Source organism: Amblyomma maculatum, chromosome 8, assembly GCF_055883805.1.
Source record: "Amblyomma maculatum isolate TAMU_Amacu chromosome 8, ASM5588380v1, whole genome shotgun sequence".
NCBI classification, from domain to species: domain Eukaryota; kingdom Metazoa; phylum Arthropoda; class Arachnida; order Ixodida; family Ixodidae; genus Amblyomma; species Amblyomma maculatum.
In genome coordinates this window covers 99,687,552-99,704,049 of record NC_139351.1, presented here as the reverse complement: position 1 = coordinate 99,704,049, position 16,498 = coordinate 99,687,552, and the positions used below count along the sequence as shown (strand labels likewise).

The window sequence follows — 16,498 nt, the reverse complement described above, 5'->3', positions numbered from 1 at the left end:
ATGCCAAGCCTCTCACACACATGGACAGGAGCAAATGCTGGACATGTTGAGCAGTCTCCATATGGGCTGTTCTTCAAATAAATCTTTAGGAGTTATCAGATAAGTTCAGGGTTTCCTGTTATTGATCGACAGCATAAATTCAATGTTAGCAGCAAGGCCCGAATTCCGAGTTTGCGTCGTTATCGAAAGTGTCGCTATCTCCCCGACCTCCAGTCATCTCGAGGCTTCGAGGCCTAAGGTGCATGGGCACCACTGTTTCATGCAATTCATGTCCAAGGAGATCTATTTGGATGATCATTGACTTCGCGGGCCGTTTAGCGATGTGCGCCCCCATTCTAAATTAATGAGCGCCCATTGCCACATATTTGCATAGGCGTCGGTCGGGACCGCGCTCCTTGTTCGAACTTCCCGTATCTCTGAATTAACGATGAATTAACGAGGGTCGAACTGGCAAGAGTTTACTGTGTCTCATCTTCCTTGCACCGGTGCAGAGCCTGTCTCAAAATATATTGAATATTTGGCCATCCAAATACTAGGCATTCGATTGGCGAATCGAATAATTTGAGAACTTGTTAGTCGATTCGTGTTCAGTTATTTGAGTATTCGCACACCCCTTGTAGAAAGCTGAAGGCCCCCAAGCTTATGTTGCATGTGATCTGCATGGCAGATGAACCAGGGGCACCAGGAATGCCGATCATCAAGGATTACGACAAGGACTTTGTGGTGCTCCAGTGGGATGAGCCCCTTAAGGATGGTGGTGCGCCCATTACGGGCTACATCATTGAGAAAAAAGACAAGTACAGCCACGACTGGACCCCGGCCGCCGAGGTCGTCGGCAACAAGACCGAGGGCAAAGTGGATAAGCTTCAGGAAGGGGACAAGTACGAGTTCCGCGTGCGGGCCGTTAACAAGGCCGGTCCGGGTGAGCCCAGTGAGGCGACTGCGCCTCACCTTATGAAACACAAGCACCGTAAGTACGGGCCTTGGCTTTTTTCTCTTCTTGCTTGTGTCGACTGCACCTTCTCGGGAGCCTTGTCTTGCAGTCAACATAAGTAAATAATGGCACAGTCATGCATGCTCATAAGGCTGCTCTGTTAATACTCCAGGCTTACATGTACTCCTGCAAATGTTTCGTCAGAGCACAGCTGCTGGCATTGGTTCACTGTAGCTTGCGGGCCTTGTGACAGAATATAGTCTCTTTCGTTGCATTGTGCAGCTTATGTGAAGGCCTGCTAGAGGTTATGCTGCTAAAAAATAACCAAATGAAAACATAATAATAAAACTGTTAATGGAGTTTGAAAAAGTTTGGTGAATTTTTTATGTTGTTTACTGTGTGGTTTGTCCAGTGAGGCAGCGAACTGTTGGGACAAAATGCCTTTTACCGAAGGCTTACATCGAAAGAGATGATCACCGCCCCTCTTGCTTCTCTTTTTTTTTTTTTGCTCATTTTATTCCCCCTTTATTCCTCATTCTTTCTCTCCTTTTTCTTTTTTCATTTCCTTATCTTTATTTCCTTTCTTGTTTCGTGCCTGCCTTTGTTCTTAATGGCTTTCTTAATTATTTATTATTTTTCTTTCTCCTTTCTTCTTGCCTTCTTTGATTTTTTCTACACGCTGGCAAGATTCAGATAAATGCTACTTACGCTATGTCGGAGTGTTGCCTTGGGTGATGTCCGGACACATTGCCCAGACTAGCGTCTCACACCATGACCTTTTTCCTACTCATACAGTGAAGCCACGCATTGACCGGACCAACCTGCGCAACCTGACCATCAAGGTTGGCCAGTTGGTCACCTTTGATGTGGACATCATTGGTGAGCCCCCCCCGACTGTCACGTGGGAGCATGTGGGCAAGGGTGAGGTCAAGTCCGACGAGGTGTACCAGATCGACAACATCGACTACAACACCAAGTTCAACATACTGAGAGCCACCCGCAAGGAAACTGGTGTCTACAAGATCAAGGCCACTAACAGCTCTGGAACAGATGAGGCAGAAGTGGAGATCAACGTACTAGGTACGTGGAGAGCTGGCTTGGACACTAGCTTAATATTGGTCTCAGCAAGTAGGCGTGTTCTTTTATTCTAACTGCGCTGCAGTAAGTTTCTTTGACTGCTTGACAGGCTCATGCATTGTCATCCCAGGGTTGTAGCTAAGTGGCAGAACAGATATGATACACAATAGAAAAGTGGAGCTATAGTTAATTTCAATTTTTCTCCAGGCAAGCCAAGCAAGCCCAATGGGCCCTTGGAGGTTTCCGATGTCCGCAAGGATGGCTGCAAGTTGAGTTGGAAAAAGCCAGATGACGATGGTGGATGCCCAATTGAGTGTTACGAGGTGGAGAAAATGGACGAGGAGACTGGCCGCTGGGTTCCAGCTGGAAAGTCTACCGAGCCGAAATTGGAAGTCAAAAACTTGGTGCCGGGCAAGAAATACAAGTTCCGAGTGCGCGCCGTCAACAAAGAAGGCGACTCTGACGAGCTCGAGACGGAAACGAGCACACTTGCCAAGAATCCCTTTGGTAAGTAGCAGTGTGGCCATGAAAAGTAAGGTCATGAAGAGGTGCTGTGTTTTTATGCTATTTTAGTGTGTGTTCATGTTGTGGCCCCAACTGTTTGTTTTTAATGTATATTCGTGTGAAGCTGGCCAAAAGCCTTACCATCTTTTGCTTCAAAAGCAAGAAAGGTCGTAGCAGTTGCCCTCTGCTATTGGCTTGCTGTTCATATAAAATAGCGCATATTAAAAGTTAACTTGTGCATCTTCCAGACGAGCCTGGCAAACCGGGCCGTCCCGAGCCAACTGACTGGGACAGTGACCATGTGGATCTCAAGTGGTCCCCACCTGAAAGCGATGGAGGCACCCCTATCACAGCGTATGCCGTTGAGAAACGCAAGAAGGGCACGCACAAATGGCAGAAGGCCAAGGAGGTGCCCGGCACCAGCAACGAGGCCACCGTGAGTGATCTGGAAGAGGGAGAAGAGTACGAGTTCCGCGTGATCGCCATCAACAAGGAGGGACCTAGCGAGCCTAGTGATGCCTCCCGCTCCGTGGTGGCCAAGCCCAGGAAACGTAAGTTCTTTGTCTGAAGACGTTTGGTAGTCGCGCAGGAGGGGCTGGTAATGAGATAATGAAGGGGTTTGTGAAAAATGTTCTAGCTCCCCGAAGTGCTTGTTAAGTTCCACATGTACCCAACCTTGGATTCTCCTTTTGCCCGCTTTTTTTGGACACTGATTGTACCGTTGTTGCTTCTGTTTCAGTGTACAGCCAGTAATCGTTAAATGGATTTGGTCATTTTGTGGAGAGTGGGTACATGTCTGTGTACTTGATTCTTTGTGTATGCGTGTTAAGCAAGAAGTGCTGGGGATTAGGGCATATATAGTTTCTCGGCAACTTTTAAAATACAGCTGTTGTTCCCAAAGCTGGAAGATTGAGAACCTGCGATCTAACTGTAATGCTTCCCTGTGACCTTTAGGGCTAAAAAAAAGTAAGCAAGACCAAAAATCATGCTGAATGAGTGGAGGAAAAAGTGACAGGCACAGCACTAGAGACAGAATTGAAGCTCTGTGGATGAGAAATAATATCTGATTAGCATTTTAGATGAAATTATGAAATGGATATAAACAGGACAAAAAATGCACAGAACTGACAACTGATGGTCTGTGAAAGTGTCACGATGGACAGCAGGAGGAGGAGGATATAGCTGAGGACAGCTGGGAGCCAGAAAGAGGGGCGCGCTTAAAAAGTGGTACTATACTGTGACCTGGGCACAAGCAAATAATGGAGCTTTTCGTGATAAGCCTCTGTATCCCAGTAAAATGTAGAGTTGTGGGAGTAGTAGTTTTTGACTCAATTGAATTTATTTATTTATTTTTCATGTGCTAACTTCTGCAGTGAACTGGTTTTTAGAGCTTTTTATCATTTGTTGAGCAAAGTAGAGTTCTGGGCTAGTTGGTAATACATGATAAGTGGGAGGCTTAGCGCGGAACAGACAAGGACAGGAGAGGCACACAGGACCTGTGTGCCTCTCCTGTCCTTGTCTGTTCCGCGCTAAGCCTCCCACTTATCATTATCATTTGTTCTCTTGATCTTCCGCCTTTACGTTGTATATATCCTGTATCCGCCCCTTCCCTCTATAACAAACACCTGTACCCTGAGGATATTATAAATAAATAAGTAAAATTTCTTGAATAATTTTTAAAGTGACTGATTTTAACAGGTTTTTAAATCAAGGAAGACCGAACAACACAGCTCGATGTTCTAAAAAGCATTAATTTTTTTCAGACTTGTGTGAATTGTAGTCATTTTTTGGTTCAAACCAAATTTCAAGCAGATAGTAATTTTCTTCAAGTAATTTCAAAGCAAATATGGTTTTCAATACTTTTGGCACATAATTTATCAACGCACAAGACCATTACACATGCACAACAACAAAAAAAAAAGAATGGGTGTACGGAAGTTTTGTCACACTTATTGAGGCTGTGTTGACCTTTTGCAAAAATGGTTGCTGGAAATTGGGGAAGCTGACCTACAGGCAGAGCCAACAGTATTTTTGAGGCCTCCAACTGTTAGTTTCTTAACTGCAGCTGCACTGTTGTGCAACTGATACTGCTATGTCCCCCCTTTTAATGCACAAACTTTTTTTCTGGCTCAATTTTTTTTTTTCACTGTTACAGTTGCAGGTTCTGAGCGTTTAGTTTTAAGTTTGATTTATGTATTGTTCATTCGCTGTCGCATGCTGGTCACTTGTGGTATGCATTTACAACCAAGGTCGTATAGAATCTGTGGTAAAAAAACTAGTATTCTTTGTTTAAGCAACAGCGCAAAAGGACAGAGATGAGTGGAAGCAGGTACACAACAACAGCGCTGTACCTCCTTGCACTCGTCTCTGTCGCTGTTGTTTAAATATGGATGATCACCAACTAGCCTAAACTTTCGTTCTTCTATAGTATTCTTTGCTGTCTGGATCTGCACCCATGCAGCCAATAGCCAAAGTCAAACAGGTGGAGTCATCATACACTCATGCAGCTATTTCTTCGCACAGTGGCACCCAAGATCGACCGCACCAACCTGAAGGACACGACCATCAAGAGTGGCCAGTCGCTAAAGCTGGACGTGGATGTGAAGGGCGAGCCTTGCCCCACCATCGAGTGGTCCTTCAATGGGCAGCCGCTCAAGGCCACTGACAAGATCAAGCTGGATATTGAGGACTACCACACACTGTTCATCCTGACGGGGGCCAAGCGCGCCCACACGGGAACGTACACCATCACCGCCAAGAACATGCACGGCACTGACGAGGCATCCATTCAGCTCAAAGTGCTCAGTGAGTGTGGCTACTCGTAGAAAGAGAGGCCTAATGTGTGTGTAGGTTCACTAATAGTCTGTGTGCTTTCCTCGCATTAATGTGAGAAGAGAAACCGGATAAGCACTAATTTTATGCATACCTTACCCCTCTCTGCGATATACACATCCTGCTACTGTCTAGCACCAAGAGCTGTTATGTCATTAGATACATACATGTGTACATGAGAGTCAAATTGTTTATTATTTTTCTTTTTTCAATAGGTTTAGTGAACTGCTACTCTTGCATGAATACTTGTCACATATCTGCAGAAACAAATAAAAGGTCAGGAATGCCAAGAAAAGTGCCTCATACTTGGCTTTGTCTCTTAAAATAAATATGGCATAAAGTTTCTGATTCCCAAGTGGGGTCACTAGCTAAAACCTTGAGTGCTTACCACTAAGCTTCTTTCTTCATGTCTGAACTGTGCTTCATTTATGACTTAGCAAGCAGTCTTTTGCCACTGTTTTTATGAACAAGCAGGAACGCTATTGGCATGAGGTTGCTTTCTTTTTGCAATACTGTCTTGGTGTATTGATCTTTTCTTTTTTGATTGCACCGGCAGGCAAGCCGTCCAAGCCCAAGGGTCCACTGGAGGTGTCAGACGTCACAGCCGAGGGCTGCAAGCTCAAGTGGGACAAGCCCGAAGACGACGGGGGTGAGCCCATCCAGCAGTATGTGGTGGAGAAGATGGACACCGACACGGGCCGCTGGGTGCCTGTCATGACCACCAAGGAACCCGAGGCCGAAGTGAAGGGACTGGTGCCGGGCAAGGAGTACAAGTTCCGCGTCCGAGCTGTTAATCCCGAGGGCGAGTCGGAACCGCTCGAGACGGAACAGGGCATCATAGCCAAGAACCCATACGGTCAGTGGAGGCAACTTCCACATTCAGGCTGGCGGACTGAAAAACTGATCTTTCTCACCATTGTTCTGGATCTGAACCCTTGCAAACTTCCTCTACTTGTTGCCTTCTGCTGCTGATGAATTCAAGGAAAAACGCTTTATTTCATGTGATAATAACATCTGTGCTGTCTAAGTGCATAGTTTGAGCTTTTTTCAGCATAATACTGCTCTTCCTTGAAAGGTGGGCTCTACCATTGCAGGCATATCTAAATTGTAATAGCACTGCTAAAATGAAACATTGTTCCTTGTAGCAAAGAAATTTTGAAAAACCAGGACACAACATGGTACATTCTGACACTTTGTATCTCCACTCCCTTTAGCCTCCAGTCCTTTACTTGAGTATGTATTGGATAATTAATTTTGCCACAGTTTTGCCCCTGTGCCCGATAACAATAAACATGATTGTGGGCCTTATGTGATGCTTTGTACAGATGAGCCCGGAAAACCTGGCAAGCCAATGGCCAAGGACTGGGACAAACACCACGTCGACCTGACCTGGCAGCCTCCACAAGACGATGGTGGTGCGCCAGTCACCAGTTACATTGTGGAGAAGAAGGACAAGTTCAGCACCAAGTGGCAGAAGGCTGCTGAGATTATTGGTGACAAGTGCGAAGCCAGGGTTCCCGATCTCATTGAAGGCATGGAGTATCAGTTCCGAGTCAAGGCTGTGAACAAGGCTGGCCCCGGTGCCCCCAGTGAAGCGAGTGACGTGGTCATCGCTAAGCCACGCTTCTGTAAGTTGACATGTCTCCTCAGTGTTCCGATATTTGTTGGGCTAAAAGAAGACCATTGACTCACAAGCTAGCAAGTTAAAAAGTGAAGAAGACTGAACTAACTTGAAAGTTAGGGAAATTTACAGACATAGTACATCTCACTATGCGATGTAATTGTGGTTAAGATACAATTCCTCACGGGCAAATACCTGCAGTTCAGTCTCGAGGAAGAGCACATTTCTCCTACGGCCTTACCAATGGGGTCTGTTTCCACCTCCCGCCGCGCCTCGGTGGGGTCGCCACCGCCTCACTGCTGCGCCTCTGCTACCGTCGTTCACGTGCAAGGGAAATGCGTGTTCGCCGCTCGCTCTTCGCTCCGCCTGCATCAACTGAAACTGGCAGGTCCTGACATTTCACCCCTTATGATTTATACAAAGACGCCGTAATCAGTATCTAAGATTTACCATGTATAAGGAATAAAATGCAGTCAATAATCCGCACACCCACGTGCGCGCCTTCATCAGTGCGGCTGCGCACAGTTGAATGAAGCTTCGGACACATTTACCTCAACACTTTTCACCCCTAAATTTTGTACCGAAATAAATGTACCAGGCTATGTAGTCTGCCTTTGGAAGCTGCAAGCAGATGTAGCGCGACCTGACACGAGTGCGTGGCAAACTGATGGGTGGAGATTCCGTCAGCCGCTGCCGTTTTCGTTTAGAGCAAAAGAGGCACCACCGAAAATTCATGGCACATCTCAAATTTTGTTCACACATATAGTTAAAACTTCAGTTGTCTAGTGGAGTGGGCTGTTCAATCATTGTTCAGAACATATCAGTAGGTTAAAAGACCAAAACTGTATATGTATTCTTGAGGCTGACGCACGTGTATGATAGACTTAGCCGGTTTAATACGTAAATAAACAACTTTTAATCAAGGAAATCGGCATAAACAATTAGGCATAATTGAAAAGAGCGGCAAACAATAAAAATTTTTTTCAGAGTTACAGATTTACTGCATATTCATAAATTCATCAAAATGCGACCTGCCGCTTGAAAATTCAGTCTCAAAATCTTCCTGGATGGCTTGTGCATATAAAGAGCTGACATCTCATTCCTGTCTGTCACTTTCTTGGCATAATTGACAAGAAGAATTCTCACAAATTTTTTATATATCAAAGACGCGGACCTTATAGCATGACTGTTGTCAATTCTTTTCAGGCAACTCGGCAATGGTGAATTCTCAAGTGCTGGTAAAATCAGGATCTTAAGTACTTCCAAAACATTTGTATGTAGTAGATGCACATCATTTTCAAAAAAAGAAAAACCTTGTTCTGGTTTCGGATAATGCAGTCCATCTTCATTATTAATATAAACAGCGCGAACACGAAGACAAGGGACAAGAAACAAGAAAGCCACAGTACATGCGCTGACTCACAACTAAGCCTAAGGCTTAGGCTTAGTTGTGAGTCAGCGCATGTACTGTGGCTTTCTTGTTTCTTGTCCCTTGTCTTCGTGTTCGCGCTGTTTATATTAATAATGAATAAGTACCAACCCGCCCAACAAAGTATCTTGGTAAGCAGTCCATCTTGTCTTGTCCTTGTAGAATAGTGTGCGTGGGGCTGCTTCTTTCACTAGTTTCAAGAAGGATAGCGCAAGTTTCACACCTGAAGTCACTGATTAATTTAACACTGTATCCAACAATGTGAGCTACAGTGTTACAGGCTTGGGAAAAATTCTGATTAAAATGAACAAAACTGGCTACCATGCCGCAATGTATGTTGTATGTTTGTGGAACGTTTGCTGAGTGACAGTGTTTTTTATATAAAGACTCCGTTCACGTGTGTATAGTATTCTGACGGTGTTCTTTCATTTCGGGGCTGCACTCACCACGAAATCCGCGGGCGACAGCACAAAACCAGGCAAAAGCCACCCGCCGCCGCTGAAGCAGATGCGAAGCGGACAGTGAGCAGGTCGGGCCCCTTGCGGCGGTGGAGAGCATAACTCATGGAGAAAAGCTTCCGTTGCTTCCACGGAGATTGAGAAGGCCGTAGGAAAGAGTGCGCGCTCTCCCTCGAGACCGGCCGTGGATAGACAAAAGAGAGAAGACTGGACCCTAAAAGTCATGCAGTGCTTCTCTGCATGTTACGAGGAAGGCCTTGCTTCATATTGATTTATATTGGATGCTCATGTTCGCTTGTAGTAAGAAACCTTCACATTGTTTCCTTTTTCTTTTTTTTTTTGAACAGTGGCACCCAAGATTGACCGGTCCACACTCAAGGACGTGACCATCCATGCTGGCCAGGGTGTCAAGTTTGATGTCAAGGTCATTGGTGAGCCTCCACCGAAGACGCTCTGGTACTTGGAGAAGACAGAGCTCAAGGACGGGGGACCATACTCGATTGACAAGGAGCCTTACCGAACCAAGTTCACCATCCACAATGCGGAACGCAAGGACACTGGGGAGTACAAGCTGGTGGCTGAGAACAGCAGTGGGAAGGATGAGGCTACAGTCAAGGTCACAGTGCTTGGTGAGATGTATTGCCTTTTGCATTGACCTGCAGTATTGCACAGTATCGTCAGTTAATAGTACTAGTTAATCACACACACACACACACACACACCTGGAAAGAGTAGTGAAGCTTGGTTTAGGGCATGTGGAATACAATTTTCACGTGAAGAACAGTGCTCTGCAAAGAAAGATGATGTGGAACCTGCTGTTTCTTTCACCTTTCTTCATAAGTTTGCATGTGTCTTCATTCATAGTCTTAGCCAAAAAGTTCCCGTCTAATCTGACATGGCAGTTCATCTCGACCCCTAAAAACAGGGAACATTTGCAACTATTGGGACAGTACTTGAGTGCGTAAAACCACCATTTACTCTATCTAGACATTTTCACGAGAATCTTGAATGGAAATAATTTCAGGCGTTAGTTTTGCCGATGTCTACTGTAGTGGCTTTATACTATGGCATTCTGCCATGATAGCAGCTATGGCACCATGCTGCTGGGCATAACATAGTCACATTAGTAGTTTCTTACTTCTGTGAATGTGAAGGGCCAGAGTAATCATGTATCGGGTGTTCTACACGCATTGTGAATATTACCTGGCTGAAAATACTCCAATTTTTTTTGCTACAGCATGCCGCGTAGTGTGCCATAGTGGAGTCCATAATATGCTCATTTTTTAATTTACAGACAAACCGACTGCGCCCAAGGGCCCCCTGGAGGTGTCGGACGTGCATGCCGAAGGCTGCAAACTCAAGTGGAACCCTCCAGAAGATGATGGCGGGCAGCCACTGGATGGATACGTGGTGGAAAAAATGGACACCGAGACAGGGCGCTGGGTGCCCATTGGTCGGCCCACAAAGCCTGAGATGGAAGTCAAGAACCTGGAGCCGGGCAAGGAGTACAAGTTCCGCGTGCGTGCCGTCAACCCAGAGGGAGAGTCGGAGCCCCTCGAAACAGAGAAAGGCACCATTGCCAAGAACCCCTATGGTGAGGGCTGCGCTGTTTTACTATTGCACACTGAGGCATGCCATGTGGTGTTTATTTGAACGCTGTGGCATTTCCTGTTGCTAGCACCTGCTCAAAATGTTTGCTGCACTTCCTCCGCGCATGTACAGATGCCCCTGGCAAACCCACTGGAGCTGAGGTCACTGACTGGGACAAAGACCACATGGACCTCAAGTGGCAGCCGCCTGTAAAGGACGGTGGTGCCCCCATTGAAAAGTACATTGTGGAAAAGAAGGAGAAGGGCAGCCCTGTTTGGACCAAGGCAGCCGTGGTCGACGGCAAGACAAATGAGGCTCGTGTGCCTGATCTCATCCCTGGTGAAACATACGAATTCCGGGTGCGCGCCGTTAACGCAGCTGGTCCTGGAGAACCATCAGAGACCACCAAGCCCATGGTTGCCAAGCCCAGAAAGCGTAAGCCTTGCACTAAACTTTTCGCGATGCCCTATTCTTTCCTTCTTGTCGGTATTTCTATAGGATAATAGCATCAGTAGCTGTCGCACCTAAATTGTAGATACTTTCTTGTTACCCTGTTCATGATAGCTCAGACTGATGCCACACCAAACGGCACTTATGTCCTTTGCTGCATTGAAAATCTTTTGCAGCACCTTATGGGCTCATGACAAAAAGAAGTGGACTATTATGAATGGAAGAGACATCAAACATAATGATGGCGTGATAAGCTGCCGTAATTTAATCATTTGTGTAGTAGCTTTTAGTTCGTGCATAAATGTACAAATAGGGTATGGTTTCTACTATCAAGATGTAGTTTTTTCATTGAACTGCAGTCTCAAATTTGACAGTTGCTAAGATTGTTCTCTTCATTATAATGCATCCTGTGTTTGCCCTGTCTTTAAGCTGCTGGCTATTAAGACTTCTTTTTTTTTTATCTTTTTACAGTGGCTCCCAAGATCGACCGCCGCAGCTTGAAGCCAATCACTGTCAAGGTTGGCCAAGACTTTGAGTTTGATGTCAAAGTTCAAGGTGAACCCCCTCCAAGTGTCAGCTGGATGCTTGGGTCGAAACCCGTGGCTGAGCGTCCCACTTTGAACATCACAAACGTTCCTTACAACTCAAAGCTGACCTGCGACCGCGCCGAAAGAAAGGACAATGGCATCTACAAGATCATTGCCTCGAACCAATACGGCACCGATGAGGCCGAGGTGGAAGTCAACGTCATTTGTAAGTTGCTTGTGCTCTTCTGTTTCTGGCATTGTTTGGTATGGTTGGGTAGCACTGATACCGAGCATTCTTTTCTCCCTTTTCACATTTTAATGCATTGAACTCTCATTAAGTCAACCTTCAAAAAGACCAGGAGAAATGTTCGAATTAACCAAAAGTTTGAATTATCGAGGGAGCCTCAAAAAACTTCCGAAAATTGTTTGCGTCACAGTAATTTTGTATGTAATGACTCCTGTATGATGGTAGTCTTTCCTGGTTTTATCAGGCGCTTCACTTTGCACACACCGTCGGTCATAGTATTGAAGAAGTGCTCCAAAGTCGTAAAGGCCTCCGTTATGCACTGCGGCACAGTAGCAGTGTATCTCTTCACAGAACAACCCCGCCGCGTTTTGAGGTTGCTTCACCGTTTAGTCACAAGGTGAAGCATCGCAGTGAAGTGCACAATGTGATGGAGCTGCGCTTGTCCAGCGCGCAGTTTCAGTGTACCAGGAGCAGCACCGGAATGCATGCATCCATGAATGGATATCTGCAAATGCGTTAGAACAGCTTGGTGCCATTCCAAAATAAAAATAAAAACAGTGACGCACCATGCAGTGTCTAAAACGGCGCAACTTGCTGGGCTTTATTTAGGAAATCGGGAACTTGCAGCATTGCCTGCCATGGCGCGCACGAAGTGCGTGGGCACCAGGGGATTGCTGACTGCATGGGTCCTACCTCGATACGATCCCCCATCTGAAATAACCAGAGCGAAGCCCCTCCCATGTCTGAATTGACCAGCGCCCAAAGCCATTGATTTACATGGGCACCGTCCGGGACAGTGCTTCTAGTTCAATTTATCAAAATTGCCGAATTAGCGAGATTTTACTGTAATCCATACTTCTTGTTGCTGCTGGTTGGTGTAGTTATTGAATCCTAACACTGAAAGCAATATCAGTTTGGTCCAGCCAGCATCAGGTTTTGTGGATGAAACTTGGTGGTTAAAGAAGAAAGCTTGAAATTGCTATGGACTTTGTCTTGTAGTGGGTGTGGCACAGTGGATGATAGCTGCAACAACTAATTAGTAGGGGTGCGCGAATATCAACATTTTTAATATGAATCGAATATCTAATATCTGATCAGTGAAAAAAAAATGGAAAATTAAAAGATAGCAAACACTGTTCATCTTGTCGATTTCAGAATTCACATAGTATTTGCAAATAAAATACGCTAGAATTGCACAGAAATGATGCCCTACTGAAAAATTCAGTATAAATTTTATATACAAAATTTTTATACTGAATTTTTCAGTAGGGCATCATTTCTGTGCAATTGTAGCATAAATTTTATATACCAGCTTTTTTTTGTTTGTTTTGTTTTGTTTATTTGTACAGGAAGGACCTGCATGAAGCAGGGTGGAGCTGTCATATTGCTGCTGAATACAGTAAACCTTTGTTAATTCGTCTTTTCAGGGAACGGAAAAAATTGAATTAACTGAAAGCTAGAATTAGTGAATGGGCTTGAAAAAAACCATTTGTATCACAGTAATTTTATGTCTGCATTTGAGATGAAACTAAAGTCTGGGTTTTGTCAAGTTCTTTGCTTTGCGCACATTGCTATGAAGGTCCTCCTCACAAAAGGGAAGGTCCCCTCTTTACAAAATGGCCTCGTCGCGTTTTTAGGATGCTTCACTGCTCAGCTCACACAGTCAAACATTGCGGTGAAGCGCGCAGTCAAATTACAATTAGTATATTAGAATCGTATTTGAAATTTCCAATTTTCGCACACCCCTACTAGTAATTAAGCGTTCAAACATTTTATCCTCACAGCTGGGCTATTGCAAATGTCAGCACATTTGTTGCTTGTATTTTCTGATTGCATTGCTGATGGACTAGTTCAAGCGTCTTTTTTTCATCTGATGGTCTGCAGTGCTGTAGCTTCACTCACTTCTTGCATTTTGTTGTTAAAGTCTTCAGGAGAAGTAAGGAGGATTAGGGGTCACCTACAGTTGATGCTATGTTGAAAAGGCAAGGAGGGAGTGAGCCCACCCTGGACATATTGCTAATGCTGACTTAATTAAAATATGCTTAGATGTTTGCATAACGTAAAACATTAATTGTATGTCTTCCTCACCTGATCTTGCCAATCTCTGTAGCCAAGCCCTCGAAGCCCGAGGGTCCATTGGAGGTGTCTGATGTCACCAAGAATGGTTGCAAACTGGCCTGGAACAAGCCCAAGGACGATGGTGGTGAGCCCATCACCAAGTACGTGGTGGAGAAACTGGATCCGGACACGGGCGCCTGGGTGCCAGTGGGTGCGAGCCACTCACCCGAGTTCCAAGTTACGGGGCTTACTCCTGGCAAGGACTACAAGTTCCGCGTCAAGGCAGTCAACAAGGAAGGGGAGTCAGAGCCCCTTGAGACTGACATTCCCATCACTGCCAAAGACCCCTTCGGTAAGCCACGCCATGCGGTCAACCTGAACAAAGGTTCTCAGCAGTTTGAACGACTCTAGTTTGAAATCAACTCCTCAACCAACGTGTTTTTTTTTTTTTTTAATTATTGTTAGAATGAAGTTTTAGCTACTTTCAGTGTGGGCACTTTTCTTTTGCAAAAATTAACTTAAACCAAATACCTGGGCTTACCTTGGCTCAATTTGTTATCAAAAAATTCCTGACATGCAGGTAAAAGGTGCTCTCTACACCTAATGCCTGTCATCCAGAAAAAGTCCATCTAAACAAGAAAAACACTATTCAACAAGCAGAAAGCAAGCAGTACTTGTTTGTTAAAATACTATGTCAGTTGTAGAGTGGAGAACTTGTCACGAAAGGCACTTAGCTGCTGAAAGTGAATTTGTACTTGATAGCTCAACAAAAAAAAGAAGCAACCAGTTAAAAAGAGGGTCCTGTTGATAATAGGATTAAAACTTGCTGGTGGCAACCCTTCACATAGTGATTGGTGACCACATCAGATTACTGCTTGTGGTTGTGGACACCGTGCATTGTTTACTGTGGGACAGACGCCCCATCGGCTCCTGGTAAGCCAGAGGCCACCGACTGGAACAAGGACCACGTCGACCTGAAGTGGACACCACCGGACAAGGACGGAGGTGCACCCATCTCGCACTATGTGATCGAGAAGAAAGAGAAGGGCAGCCCCCGGTGGGAGAAGGCAGCTGAGGTGCCTGGCGACCAGTGCAAGGGAACTGCCCCTTTCCTGGACGAAGGAAAGGAGTACGAGTTCCGTGTCATCGCTGTCAACAAAGCTGGCCCCGGAGAGCCCAGCGAGGCCTCCAAGCCTGTTGTGGCTAAGCCCAGATTCCGTGAGGCCGCTTTCTTTTTCTTGTTTTTTTTTTTTTTTTTTTTTGCATGCATATGTCATTTGTGGTTGCAGTTTATTTTGTAAAGCAATGGCTATACAATAAAGGTCGATTCTAATAGTGGAAGGGCAGTATTGGCCACAGATTGCACAGTGTATATATTGTTACATACACAAGGTGAGGTCAGCGCCTGACCCATTTCCTAAGTATTTCACCCCAGATAAGCCGAGCACCAGACCAGAGCAGTGGCTTTATATATAGACCATTGAATAAGTTTTAGAGGTTTTAAACTGAACTTTGCCTATAGTAGAGCAGTGTTGTTTGTTTTGACCTGCCCAGGGACAATGCTGTCCATAGAAAGCTGAATGGTGAATTGCAAACGTCTCGCTCGTGCAAAAGGAGAGTTAGCCTTTATCCAAATCAAGTTAATGGTCTGTTTCTAATGCCTCCTGCCAGCCAGTGCTACTCTCACATGTTCTCCTTACTACCTTGCAGAGAGTAGCTGTCTCATAAAAGTGTTAGGCTGTGTGTAGTTTTGTGAAAAGAATTTAGAATGGTTTTGTTGTACTAGTATCTGTATTCTTGTACTTCAGTTCTCATAATTCACATTCGGTGAAGTTCTGATACTCATTTGCTGTGTCATGAAGCACTGTCAGTCCAATAGATGAAGCATCCGACTAGCATTCGATCGCCTGTGACACTGGGTAGCCACTGATTTTCTAATTTGTAATAACTTTCCCCGACCTGGTGCTCATCTTCTTGGGGTGCAATGCTCAACGAAAAAGAGTCTTAGACCAAACTGTGAACCAAACCAAACTGTGGGAGTTGTTAAACTTTCCTCTGAAGAAAGCTGTCAGAGTAGTCTGTGTAAATATATATTTGTAATTGGCAAACCTGTCTTGATTCTTGGCACTGCATGTATAAGTAGTCTGTTTCATTTTTGCTCTCACCTTAGCATCTGCGAACGTTGTGTGCAAAATAACTATAACTACAGTGATTTGTAGATCACCAACCTAAATAAAGATCTCTATCTCATTCCAGTTGCACCACGTATCGACCGCAAGAACCTCCATGACCTGACCATTAAGGCTGGTCAGCCGATCAAATTTGATGTCAACGTCCAGGGCGAGCCTCCTCCAACTATTGTGTGGACTCTGGATGATGAGACCATCAAATCCACTAATCATCGCAACATTGAAACCGAGGATTACAACACCAAGTTGGCCGTGCGTCGCGCTGAGCGTGGAGACTCTGGGAAATACACCATCACTGCCACAAACAGTTCCGGCAAGGATACAGCTACTGTCACAGTCAATGTTCTAGGTAAGAATGTTAAATGTTTGGAGACTAATTTGTTTTAGGAACAACTTTCATCACAGCCAGCTGAAAAGGAGCGGTCATGAGAATGTTTTTATGTCTTTAACGTCATCCTGTCGGTCTGGACTGGCGTTGCTCTCTTATCCTCCTATTAGAGTTTCCTTACAATTCCATTGTCATGCTTCGCATGTCTGCTCTATGTGTCTTTACATATTTGGCATATCAGCATTGTACTAATA

General features: G+C 45.0%; 1 protein-coding gene across 4 annotated transcripts in view; it reads left to right on the top strand.

Moving 5' to 3' along the window:
• Positions 1-16,498, top strand: part of bt (projectin protein bent) — a 258,850-nt gene that overhangs the window by 173,321 nt on the left and 69,031 nt on the right. For all 4 annotated transcript variants that reach the window (XM_084576962.1, XM_084576961.1, XM_084576964.1 and 1 more), the window contains 14 exons: positions 668-970; positions 1,730-2,014; positions 2,219-2,518; positions 2,764-3,066; positions 5,039-5,320; positions 5,904-6,203; positions 6,673-6,975; positions 9,203-9,484; positions 10,150-10,449; positions 10,578-10,880; positions 11,367-11,648; positions 13,780-14,079; positions 14,643-14,945; positions 15,984-16,265. In XM_084576962.1, the coding sequence (XP_084433088.1) occupies positions 668-970; positions 1,730-2,014; positions 2,219-2,518; positions 2,764-3,066; positions 5,039-5,320; positions 5,904-6,203; positions 6,673-6,975; positions 9,203-9,484; positions 10,150-10,449; positions 10,578-10,880; positions 11,367-11,648; positions 13,780-14,079; positions 14,643-14,945; positions 15,984-16,265 (4,128 nt within the window). The remainder of the gene's footprint in view (positions 1-667; positions 971-1,729; positions 2,015-2,218; positions 2,519-2,763; positions 3,067-5,038; positions 5,321-5,903; positions 6,204-6,672; positions 6,976-9,202; positions 9,485-10,149; positions 10,450-10,577; positions 10,881-11,366; positions 11,649-13,779; positions 14,080-14,642; positions 14,946-15,983; positions 16,266-16,498) is intronic.